At 42.3% G+C, this 18,496-nt stretch overlaps 1 protein-coding gene across 1 annotated transcript; it reads left to right on the forward strand.

Moving 5' to 3' along the window:
- Positions 1-25: 25 nt before the first annotated feature.
- On the forward strand, positions 26-12,144 carry mmp14b (matrix metallopeptidase 14b (membrane-inserted)). Its single transcript, XM_010742175.3, has 10 exons — positions 26-649; positions 7,635-7,783; positions 7,900-8,022; positions 8,258-8,565; positions 9,083-9,244; positions 9,589-9,749; positions 9,830-9,968; positions 10,060-10,210; positions 11,026-11,141; positions 11,269-12,144. Exons 1-10 carry the CDS (start codon positions 548-550, stop codon positions 11,739-11,741), a joined length of 1,884 nt encoding a protein of 627 aa, XP_010740477.2. The 5' UTR covers positions 26-547; the 3' UTR covers positions 11,742-12,144.
- The last annotated feature ends 6,352 nt before the right edge of the window (positions 12,145-18,496 follow it).

Consider the following 18,496-nt stretch of genomic DNA (forward strand, 5'->3'; position numbering starts at 1 on the left):
TATCAAACTACCACGTCTGCAGCGGAGAGAGAGAGAGAGAGAGAAAGAGGGAGAGAAAGAGGGGAAGAGGAGAGGGGGATCAAAATAAACCGACTGTGAGATAGGGAAGAAAGGACAGCGAGGAGTTAAGACTGCTTCATGAAAACAAAGTCGGTTGCAACATCTGGAGCAAAGCGCAAGCTGAATTTGGACATAAAATACGCACAGCCTGATCCCAGGTCCTCCTTCAGACTTCCTGCTTTCAGTAACGTCCGATAATCTGGTTAAAAGTCACCAAAACGCGAGAAGAATGCACAGATTGGACAAATACCTCTCGTGGTTTGAGTAATTTGAGTAATAAGTTGCAGAGGCGCGCTGCTGCATACCTTGTGGAAAATCTTTTTTTGTGCTCTGCGCCAAGCCGATCTCGGTTGCGCCCGGAAACTCGTTCATGGGATCCGTTTTTTCACAGATAATGTTCTGACAAAGAGCAAAGTGAAGATTGCGCGAACTGTTACAGGGACAACTGTTCATTTTTAAGATTTTTTATTTTTTTTTGGAGAGTCGAATGATGGCACCAGAGCTCAAAACGCTTGTCCGACTGCTGCTGCTGGCGGTGGTGTGGGAGCTGAGCGCACAAGGAGCGACGGATCGAGATATCAATCCAGAGGTGAGATATAGATCCAGAGGTGGTGGACAGCCATGGGGTGATGAGTAAATGCATATGTAATCAAGGAATAAATGAATCCAGCATTGAACAATAAATAAATCCCGTGGAATAAAGGCAGATAAATGAATCCAGAATCAAGCTATTCATCTGGATAAATAAATGCAAAATAGAGGAATAATTCAGGTAAAGATGCAAAATGGATCATTAAAACCTGACAAGAAAGCTAGGATAAGATTATACATTTATAGTTTAGGAGTTGAAGAATTATGAGTGACTGAAAAATATACAGTATCCTCATATGTATCCTGCTACTTAACACTAATTTTTAATCATTTGAACCCACATAAGACTGTATCAAATCAATAAATCAAAGTGCAAGAAGCCACAGGCTTATACAATGGACCTCCAAAACTCAGTTAATCTTTGCATAGTGATGGATGTTATTTTCAACAGTTCAACAGGAATCTGGGAAGGGCTTTGACCCTGGGTTAGAGGAAGCAGCCCATAATGATGATAGCGCTCATGAAAACACTGAGAAATGCTGAGGGGGCAAAAGCAGGAGAGCAAGAGAAAAAGCAAATGAGGAGAAATGCATGAGTTTGTATTGTGGTCAGGGCAGAGACAGAGGTAATTTTTGTGGGAATGGAGGAGGGAGGGGAGGGTGATAGTTGTGGGTACAGTTATATTCAGAAGGATGGGGAGATGTAATTGTTGACATCTGTCCTGAGTTACTGCTCGGTGGACTGAGGGGGAGGTGGGTCTTAAAATCTGAGAGCTTCTGCAGCACCTCAGCTATGGTCAGTTGTGGGAAAACACTGTAGATTCTGAACTCATAGTTCTGGACATTAAAGACTCCCAATAACTCACTGAGATGAGACACCAATTGTCTTAACAGTGAAGGAGACCAGATAAGACTGCTCTTCCCTGGTCCCTATTGTGTCCAGTCTGCAGTATCATCAATCTTCCAACCCCATGAGGAAGTTTGTGTTAATGTTGCAGGAAGTAACATTGTTATGATATCCACACACACCTGCTTCCTTCAACACTCCTGTGAGTGTGTGAGGGTTTGTGTACGTGCATGCACGCATTTTAGCAGAGAGGGCTTAAATGGTTTTGGTGGGTAGAGTTGTGCCAAATGTCTCTCTAATCATTGTATCCTATGGCTGATGGAATAATAATTCCAGCTGTGCTACTGGAAAAAAAAAGTCAACTCCAGTTAACTCCATTGACCTACATAACACTGTCAAAATAAAAGCACAATCTGTGATTCAAATGTAGAGTGAAGAGGCGGCCCATCACCACAATTCAAAACTCAGGATTGGAATCTGCTACCACTTATACATTATATTCAAGTTTTAGGATCTAAGATTACTCACTGATTGTCCCTATGGGGGACATGTGTCTTACATAAAGGCCTTGTTTAAATACTTGGCAATAATTAAATCTAAGTTTTTTAAATCTTCTGATACTGTCAAAGGATTGTTTCCATGAGCAATATTTGGTTTATGGCTAGTTGCAAAGACTGTAGGTATACTGAATGCAAATTTCAAGGAATTTCCTTTATCATAATGTTAACAATAAATAGTCAGTTGATTGTGAAAAAAGTGACACAGTAATGTTTTCACCTACATTTTCACCTCTCTGTCTCCTTTTCGAAGCTATTTGTTAAACTGTAAGTCCTTAAATGTATGTACATTAATGCAAACGATGCTAAACAACTTCCAGGCTTCCATAAAGGACGGAACCTAGATTAGATTGAACATGCTGTGGAGATCTAACTCTTAAAACAACATCTAAGGAATATTTCTTTGCTGTATCAGCAAAAAGAGCTGCTGGAAAAGTTGTAAAAGTTAGGCCTGTTGATCTGGGTGGAAGACAGAGTCTAATAGTTATCATCATTTTATAAAGAAAGCATTTATTTGGATTTGATCACAGGCATCATCAACATTCACCTAACAGACTGTGATGTGTTAAAAAGTCTAATGTTCATATAAGAAGAAGTGGAACTTTAACCTTTTATATCAATTAGTTTTAAAAAGCATCAAGTTGCTGTGGACATTTGCTGTGGACAGACATGGCTCTGGAAAATGTGCTGGTTCAGTAAGTTTATATTCATTTAGTGCTTCACTTCCTCAGTTTTTATGACATTTTTATAAAAACGTCTTCTATTTAACCTCATTCAAATAGGGAATGTTTGTGATCTCATATGTCGCCTACACAAACCCACAAGTCACCAGTATCAGTCCACAGCTCTGCTCTGGAGGAGGTTGTTTGTGTTTTAATTAACAAGAAGTCTTATTAAGTAAGTGGATGTCTGTTGGTCAGAGGGTGTGTGTGTCAGTGAGATAAACAGTCGAGGGCTGTGAGGATGTAGGTGAAGAAGTCATGTCCTGTGGTCTGTGGCAGAGACAGGAAGAGGGCAGTGGGATTTTGTTTTACTGCAGAAAACACCTTGGTGTGTCAGCAACCACCTGCCTGTGACACACACACATGCACACACACACGCAGATCTCGTTCTCGTGCATGTTCAGAAATCGCTACAAGCTGAGGTCACTCGCTACAAAGGAAGATAAATGGGCATGAGATGACATGATGAAAGCATAGCAGAGACGACAGTGAAGGGGCTGTTGCTGAGTAGAAAGAAAGCCATTGTGGTGATGGGAGTGATCCAATCTGGGAAAAAGGACAGTCTGGAATTGAGGCAATTATCCAGATGAATAGGACAGGATGTAAAACATAGTTGTCATGCACACATCCTGTATGAATGTATGTCTCTTTCCTTTTGCTCCTAACAAGAATGAAGCATGAGAATTCATATTGGTCAAACTGGTATTACACCAGTTTGATGTCTTACTGGTCATTTAGAGGAAGTGAGGAAGGAAGGGTGCATAGTCACATCCTCAAGATCACCAGTGGGTGGTCCGAGGGCAGCCTCCGTGAGGAAAGCTAGGAGGTGTTGGGAAATAAGGTAATACACAAAGGCATTACCTCATTTCCTGTTCATAAAGAAAACAACTGACAAGCCAAATTTCGGGGAAGCTTTTTTCTTCTTTTTTTTTCAGACACAAAACCCTGCCAGTGAGATTTGCCTGGAATTGACTTATTGCTCAAATGACTTTGGCAGAGACGTGTCTTTTTCCACTCTTTTGTCATCTGGTCATATTGTTGTTGGCTGGAGAATGGTTGTTTTAATAGACAGCAGCTGAAGGATTACATACACACAGACACATTTTAAAGACTTTCTACATGTGGGTTGAGGAGCTGCTGACCAGAGAGGCTGGCAGAGTCGTAAATGTCTTCCTAAAGGAGCAGCATTAGCCTCGGGCAAATGTTCATAGAGCAAGAAAGGTCTTAAACAGTTTGATTTTGTAAATATACCTATACCCAGACTCCCTCACACAAACAATGACACGCTAACTGCCAATAATGAGCTGTTGCAAGTGAAGTGGGAGTAATAATTTTATACGTTTATGACATCTGACATAATACTGTAGCTCTCTGGGCAGTGACTGGATGTGTAATGAGGAGCTGTGTGTGGAGCTGTATACCCAGCATGCTTCAGTTGGACTCCCATCGCTGCTGACCAGAGTTTCTTTCCATTGGCCCTCACCAAACGGAACAACTGACTCTCTTTCTTTTCTGAAATGCAATCCCTCCTTCTCTCTCTCTCTCTCATCCTATGCAAAATGAGCACTCTTCCTCGTGACATCCATAGCAACCGTTGTTTGATTTGTGTAGATCTTCCATTAAACAATAAACTCGGTGCATATGAGCAAGCTGCGCCCTTTACCTCAAAGTCTTGGCTTTGGCCTCCTATAAGTAGCTTTGCACTGCTTCTTTACGTCCATGCGCTGTAGTTGGAATCGGGCATGTGGAAAGATAGTAGAAAGAAAGAAAAAATAAATAGTGGATGAATGATGGTATGGATGTATGGATGAATAGTAGAATAGTTAGTTTAAAGTAATACACAAACAGTTAAATACTTAGCTTCAAGTCTAACTGCATCCCCAAATTGTGCTAGCTCCCTCGCTCTCAGTAAATTAAAAAAATACAGCCGAGACCTGCACAGGACAAGCACTGAAGGGTGCATGGCCTTGACACCAAGCTGACCACCACTCAGTGTAGCAGGAACAGAAAGCTGGTAGTCAAAGATGACCAACCTATTTGAGCTAACCAGCCACGAGCAGCTGCTGCCAGACACTGGAGCTTTGACAGTCATTAGAAGCTGTTTGTAAAAGTTTGTGTTGTGGCTAAGCTGGCGACTGTTGGCTAAACTAATGCTTACACACATCGTCCATTATGTGGGTGGGCACCTGGGATCATCATCAAGGGAAAGGATGTAGTCTGGTAGCGCTTCTCCAGTCTGAACCACCAACCAAAATACTGAGTAAAGGGTTAATAAGATCATACTGTAAACTCCAGTGAATCAGCATACATTTGAAAATGAGTGTGGTTTCACAGACTCATCAGCTCCTCAAAGGTAGGGTACACCCACATCTGATTAGAGGGCGTCAACAGTATTTCTTATATTTTCATGCAATTTAAAATGGAATTTAGTTTACGGCTCTAAAATCACATTTAATGGTGCAGTACTGGTTAAGTACTGGTTAATGGATAGTAATGGATAAATGGTAAAATAACTAAAATTCAAAAGGAATATGATTGAAGCTATGAGTCATCAATGAAGGAGTATTTGAGTTCATCTGACAAAGTTGTGGGGGTACAACCGGTTGGTAACCACTGTTCTACATCAAAAGAACGTATTAGCATGGGCTGTCATCTCCTATGCCACTATAAATAATGATCATTTCCTCTTCCTGTTACTGCCTTAGTTACTCAGCCTATTAGTGTGGTCAAAAATAGCCAAGTGCGACGGTGAATAAGACTTTGTCAAGTCACCTGAGGGACCCATGAAAGAGGTGTGGGAGCCTTAAAGTTAAAACAAATGTCCAGTGTCACTCAACAGCAGTCTTTTGACTGAGCGGAGGGCACAGTTAGGATTTTGTAGAAAAGAAAATATAGTGAATGTTAAGAATAAGGTTTCAAGCACAGTCAAATAATCCCTTAAACACACAATCTCCTTCTTCTTCTTCGTCTTCTTCGATTAACATTGAAAAACATCCAATTCTGAGATGCTAAAGTGTGTGTTTGGCTTTCCCACTCATTTGGATGTACTGTAACAGTGGCAAACAGTGAGTCTTTATGTCCAGTGGAGCTCCATGGGTGAGTCAGAACCAGAAAGGGCTCTTTCAGGGGTGAAGTCTAAACACTGAGACCTCCATGTCTCTCTAGGACAGACAGAGAGGCAGAGATTAGACCTTCAAGGGCCTCCGAAATGTTATTCTGCCATTGACTCCTTCCCAAACTCACACAAGCACAGCGTAAGCGTAAAGCATACATATAAACCTACAGACCTAAGCACCCAGATAGTCAGTGTCAGCACTGCTTCCACACATTGGCTCTGTACTGTACAGTATTAGTGGAAAAATGCTAAAACAAGGCAGTTAAACATGTTTTGCCGTCATTGTATTTAGCAACCTTTAGTGGCAGATAATTGAGTGGCTCTGGGTGTGGTTGTTCATAAGTATTTACCCTCAAGTCTCTGGTTTTCCATAAGAGAGGGATGAAGGAGAAGAGAGTCGAAGGGGTGGAGTGACGAGGCAAAGACAGAGACATGGACGTGGGGGGAAGAGTTTGACTTTGAGGTTTGGATGCGAGAAGGAAGAAATTCCCAGTTAAATTACTGACTGACGCTGCTGCTCGACTGGAGACATCGGCTGAGGTTGCCCAAGGCCTGAGTCTCACCCTGGGACACTCCCTATCTCTCTCTCTTCTCTCTTTCTCAATCCCCTTCTCTGCACAAAAGAAAACCATGCCTTTGGCTTTTAATCAGAACTGTCAAAAAACGAATAACAGATTGTATTACGTTACATCACATAGTGTACCCCAAACAAGTCGACAGATAACCTTTATCAGTGGAACCTGCACTGCTTCCAAACAATCAAACACATGAAAAAAAGTGATTCACAAGTACACAAAGTGACTGTGTACAGCAGGATATCAAAGTGGTCTCGGTTTTCACTGGCTCACAATAGACTCAGTGTTATTTGTCGGACTCTAGTTTGAGAGGGAAAGAGTTTAGGAGAAGCTGTGTGGGAGAGGTGCGGTGCGAAGCCGCTGGCACAGGTCCAGATGTCAAACCAGTACCGCAGTGAAAGGGTTTCCAGGGGAAAGTAAGGTCAAGCTCTGCTGAGACTGCATGAAGAACTCAGTGACCACCGTAATATGTGATTCAAACTCTTCTCTACTCGTGTACAAAGTCAACAGATGAGTTCAGTTATAAAAGTTGCAATCTGCACTGAAACACAAACAAGTAGCGAATATGAAATCCAGAGTAGCTTCAGCTTAGTTGAAGTTAATCTTTAACTTTTTAGGAGGGTTTTCCTTTTTCAGTCTCTGTCTGTCTGTGTTTTCGTTGAAACCTGAAGCGTCTTTGTTTGAAGCCTTTTTTGGGCTTAAGCTTGGCATTACTCTTTCATGTCAACCTCTGTTTGAATCCGCTATAGTTCTCACCGGAGGGCTGAATGTTGATGGTTGAATAGCTTTTGTGTTTAGTCATTAAATGGAGACATGCCAAAAAGTGACATTGCTCTGTCTGTCCAAATATCCAGATACCAAAACACAGGAATATGTTATTCAAGAGCTTATTTTTGTTGTCAGTTAGGAATGTGTTTTTATTGCAGTTGCATAAACATCCTGAACTTGTAGTGTCTGTAACTCATAATAAATATCATACCAAATAGTTCCTTAACCCTGGTTCTGGCTTTGATAAACAACAAAAGTCAGGTGGGATATCACATGTTGCTGTGTGTGTTTCTAATTTAACTTTTTTCATTCTCTGTACTGAAACTGGAGTTTCCTTGGTTTCATTTTGCAATAACGCTCATGAGTCACACTGTTGTCTCTTTTTTGCTTTGCTTTAAAGTCATGGCTGCAGCAGTATGGTTACCTGCCCCCAGGGGACATGAGGACCCATTCCCTCCGCTCCCCTCACTCCATCCCCTCGGCCATCGCCGCTATGCAGAGGTTCTACGGCCTGACCATCACCGGCAGCTTTGACGCCAACACCATCGAGTGAGCACCTTTAAATAGATTCATTTTACGTGTCCAAATATAGTCACCTGCTGATCAGTACTCTTATTAAAAGTAACATTACTTGAGTGGATTATGACTTGTCTTGTCTTTGGTAGGGCCATGAAGCGGCCGCGCTGTGGCGTGCCAGATAAGTTTGGTGCCGAGTTGAAAAGCAACCTGCGGAGGAAGCGATACGCCATCCAGGGCCTGAAGTGGAACAAGAATGAAATCACTTTTTCGTAAGTCAGTAAAGCTCCAAGTGAATGTGCTGCATCTGCAGAGGCATGATGGAACAGTACCTATATGATTTTTTTGTGCTTAATTTATGTTTGATGCGAGAAACCACCAAATGGATGAGGTTACTATTGAGCAACTGAAACCATTTTCTTTAAAAAGGAAATAATTCCTGACTCTGTCTTTCCTTTCCCACCCTTCCCCCTTGCACACCCACACACATAATTCCACACTCTCCAGTATACAGAACTACACCCCTAAGGTGGGTGAGTATGAGACCCACGAGGCCATCAGGAGGGCTTTCAAGGTGTGGGAGAGCGTCACTCCGCTCCGTTTCCGGGAAATCCCTTACAGTTACATACGGGACAAGGTGGAGGAGTTTGCAGACATTATGCTCTTCTTTGCTGAGGGTTTCCATGGTGACAGCAGCCCGTTCGATGGTGAGGGGGGCTTCTTGGCACATGCCTATTTCCCTGGTAATGGCATTGGTGGGGATACCCACTTTGATGCAGCTGAACCATGGACCATTGGAAACAAAGATCTGTTAGGTGAGGCTCTCCTGGATCTATGTTGAAACTGATGTTTTTGATAAACGAGGGGAAGTCCTTCTTGAGTGATTCCCTTAAACCTGATTACACAAATGTTGTGAGTTGCTTTGTATATCGGGAGTCAGCACTCTTAATTTTGCTGTTGTGAGCAAAACACGAGCAGCAACAAGTCTAATCTTGTGTCAGTACATTTGTGGGAGTGAATGCTCGGGGCTATGTTAATACTGCAGAAATGGAGAAGTGTTTATTTTTGGTAGAGCAGACACACAACTTTGCATTATCAGCTGTTTGAGTCAGACACATCTTCACATGACCGGGAGATCATTTTATTTTTGATTGAGTGATGTGATAAGTATTTGTGTGTGTCTGAGTCATGTAAAAATGAGGAAATAGCAACATTTGCTCCTTCTCCTTTTGTAAGCATTGTGTCATCAGCAAAAGATCAAACTATTTTTATGTTTCCTGTTAATATTAATTATTATTTATTAATTATTCATTGGTGTTGACACTGTTTCAGGTAATGATGTATTCCTGGTTGCTGTGCATGAACTGGGCCATGCTCTGGGTCTGGAGCACTCCAATGACCCCTCAGCCATCATGGCTCCCTTCTATCAGTGGATGGACACAGACAACTTCCAACTTCCTGATGATGATCGCAGAGGTGTACAGCAACTTTATGGTATGTTGTCGACTGTTCACTATCCAAATGACTGCCAGAAAAGAGCTCTCTGGTCTTTATTTGGTGGCAAAGAACTTAAGTAATACACCAAGAAAAATCTGTAGTCTTGAAAGGTGGATGTAAAACGCTGTAACTTTCCGATGACTTCACCTTTCTTCTTCAACCCTTTCTATTTCTGTATGTGTAATCCCTGGTTTTCTCTTTGTCGCCTGCTTCTTCATAACCTATAATCTACATGGGGGATCATTACGTTTCATCTGACCTTACAGGACCAGCAATAGATGATGTGTACAGGTTAAGGTTGGGTCTCTGAAAATTATTTTCACATGTCTTTATTCACATAGGGTCTGGATCTGGACCTCAGCCTCCTCCTGTAACACCCCGTACACCAAACCACAGCCCCCAGCCCACATATTCGCCAGACAAGCCTCGCTTTGGTCCCAACATCTGTGATGGACACTTCGACACCATCGCCATCCTCAGAGGAGAAATGTTTGTGTTTAAGGTAAACCCACACTAACTTGTTGGACTTTTGATATGATAGTTTGTCTAGCAGGCTATAAATAAATTACTTTTCTTTTTCAGGATAAATGGTTCTGGAGGGTACGTAACAACCATGTTCTGGACGGTTATCCCATGCCCATTGGTCACTTTTGGAGGGGACTGCCCACTCATGTCAATGCCGCTTTTGAAAGGGAAGATGGGAAATTTGTTTTCTTTAAAGGTAAGGCTCGACTAAACAGGTACAAGATGTCCCTTTTTTAAAGCAGTCATCATCAAACAATGTTTTTGTGTCTGTCCCTCATTCTCTGCAGGCGACAGGTATTGGGTGTTCACTGAATCAATTCTGGATCATGGTTACCCTAAGAGTCTAAAGGAAATGGGCAATGGCCTTCCCAAAGATCGGATAGACACTGCTCTCTACTACACCCCCACTGGACAGACGTTTTTCTTCAGAGCAAACAAGTTAGTCATCTTTCTTGTGTGTGTGTGTGTGTGTGTGTCTCATATCCCACAACAAGTCTGTGCTGAACTGTATAAACTACTGAGGAAAATACATTTGCGTCACCACCACTAAAACATGTGTTTAGAACATTGACCATATAAGGTCCAAATACTTGAAGTCAGTCACTTATCCTGAATTACAAACTTGCTTCTTACTTCAACCTGAAAACAGACCTTGAGGGACTTTAAAGCTTGCTAAGACTCCCCATATTTAAACTACAGTAATTGTTATAAAAAAGCTGGATAAAATTTGGCAGGCAGTGATTACACGGTAAACAGCCACCTACATAAACAAAGTCCATAACAAGTGGATGCTTTCATGTTTTTTGAAAAACAACTCAGGTGGTTTAGTCCAGTAGAATACACATACACACACGTACGCACATCAAGTATCAAGTGTGCTAGTCTCAAGTCAAGTCTCAAGTCTGCATTAACAAGTTTTAAGTTAACAAGTATTTGCAGGAAAAACCAAGCAGGGTCTTAAGTCTGTCAGAACAAGTCTCTAGTCATTTAGGGCAAGTCTGAGCTAGGCCCAGGTAAAGTCTCAAATCAGGTTTTTCTTTTAGAACAAGTCCAAGGCAAATCTTAAGTCATAAGATAAATCCAAGACAAGTTACACAGTCAAGCCTCAAGTCAAGTCTCAGGTCCTCAAGGGCGAGTGCAAGTCGAGTCTCCATGATCAAAGCGCAAGTTCAGTTTTTCAGGAGTCTGAATGTAACTATTAACTCACCATAGCTGATTCTCTCCTTAACTTTACTGTCTCATGCTTTTTTCAGGTATTACCGTTTCAATGAAGAGTCACGATCCGTTGATGATGGCTATCCAAAATTAATTAATGTGTGGCAGGGAGTGCCTGACAACATCAAGGCAGCCTTCATGAGCAAAGATCAAGGTAAGGGTGGTTTGTATGATATTACCTAGATTATTTTCTCACATCGTAATGTGGATAGATACTGCTAGAAGTTGCTTTTCCTTTCAGTTCAGGTTTGTTCCTCACATATCTTTCTTCTACCCCTCAGCATACACCTACTTCTACAAAGCCAACAAATACTGGAAGTTCAACAACCAGGTGATGCGTGTGGAGCCAGGATACCCCAAATCAGCCCTTCGTGACTGGATGGGCTGCCCCAACGAAGACTCCAAGACGGACGGAGGAAGAGGCGGTGGCGGACATGACAAGGACAAGGAGAGGGAGAAGGAGAAGGACAGGGAACGGGAGGATAAAGACAGAACTAGAGATAGAGAGAGGGAGAGAGAGAAGGAAAAGGAAAAGGAAAGGGAGAAGGAGGTGCAGGAGGATACTGAGGTGATCATTATTGAGGTAGATGAGGAGGAAGGGGTTGGTGGTGGCAGTGGAGCAGCAGCAGTGGTGGTGCCCTTGTTCCTGTTAGTGTGTGTGATTGCGACGCTGGCAGCCTTGGTGTTTTTCCGTCGGTACGGTACCCCACGCCGACTCCTCTACTGCCAACGATCTTTACTGGACAAGGTGTAGACGTAGGGGAAAGGAAAGAGGAGGGAAAGACATGGAGAAGAGAAAAAGAGAAAAAAATTGGAAGGAAATGTTGAACATAGATAAAAAAGAGCAGGAGAGACAGAGATAAAACTTGGGAAAGAGCAGAAGGAAAAGCACCAGACTTGCATTTTAAAATATTCTTACCACTGCCAGATTCCTTTTGCTCTATCTCTCAACCACTCCATCGTTCCATATTTTTTTCTTTTTTTCTCTCCCTTCTGTCTCTGCCTGCCTCGTGGTTACTGACGCCAGCTCATTGCTGTTTGTTTTAGCCTTTTTCAATGTCTTATTTTTAGTTTTTGTCAGTGGTCAGTGTTTGTGTCCTTGTGAATTTCTGCTTTCAACCTGCATCTTCATGACGCCCATTCCAGCATGTTCCTTTGAGTAAGCAAAGAGCGAGTTTCAGCGCTCAACCAGGGAGCGGAGAGGAAGAAAAAAAGGAAACGAAGAAAGGGGGGGGGAGGGGGGGGGAAAAAAGGGGGAGGAGGGGAGGAGGGGACGAAAAGGGGGAAGAGAGGGGGGGGGAAAGGGGAGGGGGAACAGGGGGCGCGAAGGACACTACGCGACGCGACGGACCGATAACACTCTGATGTCATCACTGAACTACATCCTTGCGCCACTGTGGGTTTTCCCAAACTAACAGAGGGAATCTCGCATGCCTGACTCACAGTAACAAATACACATTTGGAAACCACAGTGGTGTAGTCATTGTGAATCTTACTTTATCTTCCAGTAAAGTAACATGTCAGAGCCAAACTGGACCATAAAAGGGAAACAAAACATTAGCTGAAATCCTTCCAAAGCATGAGATACCCTCATATCACGGTAAAACGAAAAATGCGACTGTCTTTTCCTTTTTTATATCAATGTCTTTAGTGTTGATTATTATTATAAATGATTTTGTCATTATTATTATGACTATTACTATTATTGTTGTTGTCCTCTGTGTAAAGAATGTGTTTTTGTACATTGTCATTAAAAAGTCCTGCTGGACAGTGACATACAGTTTTGAAAGTGGCCTTAATTTTATATATGTGGGGACAGTGAATGGGGAAGGGGGTTATGTATTCTTGAAACTTGATTGTTTTTTTTACTTTGAATCCATCTCAAATGAAAATAAATTGAAGATCTGAATACTCCTTTTTGTCATTGTACTTGTTTACGAATCATGGTGCTACATTACTAGTCAGGGGTTATACGTAGTTAAACAACAATGATAATGATGCTAGTTATAATGATAATAATGATGATCTAGTTTTCTCAATGAGATTGTGTGTGCGTGTGTGTTCTTACTCACTTATATTTTTAAGCTTTTCTTACTAAATAAAGTAATTCCAAAATGCTTTCTGTGCTTTGATTTTCACTTAGTAAACCATTCACTTAATCTTTCTCCCTTTATGCCATTTTTTTGTTAACTGTCACTCGCTTAAATGCAGTAATATATCAATTTAACTGCTTTCATATAATCCAGCTCTTACCTGGACTCTTTACCTCAAATATCGATCACATCCCTCCCTCTGTCTGATCTTCCCCCAGTCTTCCTGGACCTCCAGGTTTCTTGCTCCCCGACTGCACCACTCCGCGTTGCTGGGGCTCGGAAACTGGCAGGCCAGAAACTGGGTCGGAAAACGCGGACAGGATCCAAAGCTTAAGTAGAAACAGGGATGAAGATGATTGTGTGAAGCTGTTGCTGTACAGCAGGGAAACATATCTTAGCTATACGGTTAGTGAGAGAGGGTCTTTCCATACTTATGAGGTCGAATGAGTAAGAAGATGAGGAAAATCATTCAAGGTGGAGGAAATGTTCTTTTCTTCAGTGTTTAAAGTTTGGATTTAGGGTTTGATAAGCTGTGGAGAGGGTTCATTTTTAAGTATGTGAATGCAGGTCCTCACAAGTAAAGCAATACAAACATGCTCTCATGTGTGTTTTGCACAGCTATAAATGCCTTAATTTGTGCATTATGCAGTGTATGTGTGCACTCCCATCAACATGAGCCAATAAAAGCTCAAACAAGCAAACTTAGGCGTCTCCCTACTCCTTAATGATCCCACTAATGAACAACTGCCATACAACCGGCAGACTCACTGTAAAGATGACTGACTGCGAGAGAGAAAAAAAAGAGTATCTATGATATGTTATGATTACAGCAACAGGGCTCGATGCAATTAAAATGATGAGGTATTTTCCTATTGTGCTGAAAAGATTTAGGGCGCCCATTTGTCTCCACTTTGCTGCAGTGTTTTGAAGAGCTGGGGTGAGGGAGAGCAGTCACGAGGCTTTTTGGGGGGGAGGAGATGGAGGAGGAGTAAGGAGGGTTAAGTCACATTTGGAGGCCAGAGATGGAGCAGAATTCCATGAGCAACATCTGGAATTCCAACTGCATCATGTAGGCCAGACACACAGCGGGACACGGCAATGAAGGGCTGGGGGATGGGAGTCGGTTTGGATGTGGTTAATTAGTTGTTGTTTTTTTACTACATCAGTGTCACAATAAAAAAACATTTAAAGAAAACATTGTGCTTTCTTTTTCGTCACTTAGTTTCATTGTGTATCTTTATTTGTGCATGACGTTTTCTTCGTTTAAACCAATTCATTGACCTGCACAAGCCAGACATTTAGCTGTGGGTCACTACTTGATGTTTTCTGTCTTGCCCAGCTGATTCTACAGAGTGAAGAAAAGAATCGCCTCAGCATAATTCTTCCCCACAGTCCTCTCTTTTCTCCTCTCTCTGTGTAACTGGAGAGCTTTTCTTCGCTGTCTGCAAAATGACTCACTTCTTTTTCACAAAGCCCAACAAAAGACCACACCACAATGCCTTGGCCTCTTCCAGCCATCTCCACTCCGCTGGCTCTAACATTTCACCTAGATAAATGAAAAGGTAATTTCTAGCCCTGAATCCATTCCTACTGTCTATAAAAGCTGATACACAAACATAAACCCTACGTGCCAAATGCTCACGTCGCATTCACTCTATTCGGCAAACATCATTACCAAGCTCCTTTTATGTTTATGTTTTATGTTTTAGACTCTGCGCTGGACACTTCCTGTGCCTGTTTCAGTTGGCATGTGTACAGCCAAAAGGCTGATGAATGGAAACTTCCACACAGGGGAAGTCCTGCTTTGGCTATTGTGTCTCATAATAGCCAACCCGAGCATCATACTGCAATTGCAGGACCAACCTCAGAGAGAAGACTGAGTAACTTTCCAATTAAATGAGAATGAATGATTAACAGTTGGTGTTGCGCTCTGCCTGGTAACAAGGATGTTGGATGGTGGAAAGGGGTATTTCTTATGGGAACTTGTGAGTGGTTATATAGGTTACACATGGTTTTCATTGGTTTCTGTTAAAGATCTGCCACATCCTGCGTCAAGCACTGATACAACAAACAGGAACAGAGGGTTTCTCTCCGGAGTCTTTGTCTCACTGCCATAAACATCCCAACACATGCACAGATAGGATGTAAAGATCTTAAGCCTGATGCAGTGATCACTTCCTCCACCAAAGAGAGGAGGTGATGTGTTTGCTCTTTGTTTGATGGTGAACAAAGGAACAAAGGGTTCGACATGAAATTTGCTTTTGCGTGTTGGTGCTCAACTCCTGAAAGGGAGCTATTAATTGTAACACTTTTCTAAGGTTGATACATCTGTGAGAGACAGATTTCAAAAGAAGCTTCAGTCTGTAGGTCTATCAACGACCTTGGTCCAAATTGAAATATCTCGACAAGAGATTCAAGGTTCCCAGACCTGTGTAACCGAATTTGACTTTTCCTATAGCTCCACCATGACAATGACATTTTTGAAATTCAGTACCGGCAATCAGATTCCTCTCACGATGAACTGTAACATCAACTTTTTATCTAGCGCCATCATCATCATCATCATCATCAAAGTCTGTCTTATCTTACATATACCTGATTTTTCTTAGCAATGCCATGAAAAGTTTATGAAGATTTGATATGAAAATGATTTTCATGAGACACTGTATGCACCGCTATGATATGCTGAAGTAATACAGTGATGACAGTGGACAGAGCGACTAACTGGTGAGATTTTCACAGCAGATACTCTGTTGTGTTGTGTCATGGCAGGAAAAGGAACGGGAGTATCCAATAACACAATTACTCCATTCCAGTATGCAGTGAGCCAGTATCCACAATACCAAGGCCGTCAAAGCAGTGGACATAAACTGACTACAGCCATCACTAAGGATATTAATTACACCTGTACGTTCCCTGTTTGGAATGTTATGAAAAGATTGTGACTCAGAGGTTGGCCCTCTATTCAAGTGCTTTTTTTGGTTCTTCGTTTAAAAAAATGTTGTAAACACACTCAGGAAGGGAGCAAAGAGTACTTCTTGAGCTGCTGTAATCTCTCTATCTCAGACACAAACACACACACACTTTGTGGTGTAACACTGCTGCAAGCAAAGAGAGTGATCAATACCTAATACTTTTTTCCGTTTTGTCTGCATCTTATTATTCCATTTAGCTACACATGGAGCAATGCATGGAAAATAACTTTCCCCATTAGTTAAACATAACTTTTTCTCTGTTCTGGATGTCTCAGACTCAGTTTTCTCTATTCCATATGTGTGTATTTTACCGTTTGGTTTGTGATCTTTCTTAGCTGTGCATTTTTTAAACCCTCCCAGTGCTGAATATGCTTTAAAGCTATCAGTCTTAGGCAGCTACGTGCCTTCTGTTGTTACACTTCACAGTGTCTGCATTTTGAATAGGGTGTGGTGCAGTGGGAGCAGTCTCGTTTAAATGTCAGAGGGAGGTATTGTGTGGGTGAAAATAATACAGGTGCAAGGAAGTTGAACAATCAACATTTCAACTTCTTTAGGTTGCTTTTTTTTTTTTAAACCCCTGTCTCGTACGGCGTGGTTTCCCAAGCCCTGCAGAAAAACACCTCTGTCATGAGAGATGCTGATTCAGGCTCTCTGAGCCCAGCCACCCTCGTCCTGACCGAGCCATATCTGCAAGGAAACCCCCCTGCTTTACTCATGGCCTGGCAAGGATAGTGAGTACATTTCATCTGACATCTATATACAGTCACTGTCTGAACTCTTGAGTCCCCCAATTTTTCTCCCTCGCCGCATCTCCTGCAGTCTTTTAATGAAGTATCCTACAACCTCATGCTTGGTTTTTCTATTTCTCTCACCGCCTCTTCCATCGCAACAGAGCACATCTGGTTTCCATAAGCACATACATGTCATCACAAAGAAGTGGAGGGGGGAGAAGAGAGTGGAGCACTGAAAAAGGAGGGGGAAGGGTGTGTATATATCAAGGGAAGCTTGAACTTCAAGGAGTGGCAATATTGACAGTCAAGATATCACTGTCTTTCATCATTGCTCAAAAGTCTTCACACATGTTTTCTTGACATGAGCCCGCTTCTCTTTAGTCAGAGATTAGAAGGAAATCTATAAGAGCAAGTATGCATGTGTGAGGGCGAGCAACAGCGAGGGAAACCATGGATAAATAGGATACAGACAGAGAAAGAAAAACTTAAAGTCAGAGGAGAGTAAGAGGAAAGTCAGTGAGACATGCAGAGATCAGAAAGGCCACATCAGAGGTTCCCTTTGAAAGTGGAGCTTAGTGGGCCTCTATGCTGAGTTCCCAACAGTGCTGGACACAAAGACCTATGTGGTTACACTGAGGAGGGGAGGCATGGTATGAGGGGAGGAGAAGAGGAGGCAGGGGGGACTGCTTACAGAGCGAAAACATATTGTTTTTACTGCCCACTCAACAACATAAGAGTGGCCTTGCTCAGCTGACTGGTGGGTCATGGAGGCTTTTTACCATTGACCTGAGCTCTATACCAGACACAGGTGGTCTGCCGTGGTCCTCCAGCTGTCACTAATGGTTCTGTAAAAGACCCACAACTGTAGAAACATTGTTTTGAGTCATCTCTTCATCTTTGAACAGAACACAGTGCTGTCCATCTGTTCCACTTTAGATTTGCCAGAAAGGACCTATACCAAATTTGGCTATGAGCTCAGTAGGTCCAGGACTGAACCTCCTGGCCATGGGCTGAGCTGCGCGAACTCTTGGGGGTAAAGCTGCAGTCGGCAGTTTTGCATGTTGAAGTTTTAGGATTTTAGTATTGACAATGTGAAATTATCAAACTAAACTTCCTGGAGTTGGATGAGGCAAGGAGTTTCTCTTCAGTGAGCGAGGAGACCGTATTAGATTTAGTCACTTCCTGTAAAGGCGGGGACAGACATTAGGACTGTTGTTATGGTCAGCTGGTGTTGACAATCGGCAGATAAAATCATACATAAGGACAACTGCCTCCTTCAGATCCAGTCGCAGTGAGTCTTAGTTTAATATTTGTGACTGACTTCGGAAACCGGTTTTGCCCCGGAGGAGACATCCTGATAAATAACAAAAAAGAAGCCAAAGTCTTCTAATGTGAAGGGAAAATCTGAAACTGCACTTTTTGGCCTTTTCAGCATAAATGTCACTGCATATAAACAGGGCAAGCTGCCGTGTGCCATCCATGTTTGTTTTGGTACAAGAACACATGACAGTTGGTGTTCTACCTCCAGAACACGTCATTGCCGTCCAGTCATTCAGTGTGTTGTCTTGTCTTGTGAGACTTTAAAAAGTTTGAGTTGTGAGTTGGAGGAAACACCCTTTTTCTGTATACTTTTCAGCTTGTTTCACTACCACCAAGTGGCCAAAGAATAAAACTTAATCACTGCAGGGTTAAGTCAAACCTTCAGCATTT

Source organism: Larimichthys crocea, chromosome X (genome assembly GCF_000972845.2).
Source record: "Larimichthys crocea isolate SSNF chromosome X, L_crocea_2.0, whole genome shotgun sequence".
Lineage (NCBI taxonomy): Eukaryota > Metazoa > Chordata > Actinopteri > Sciaenidae > Larimichthys > Larimichthys crocea.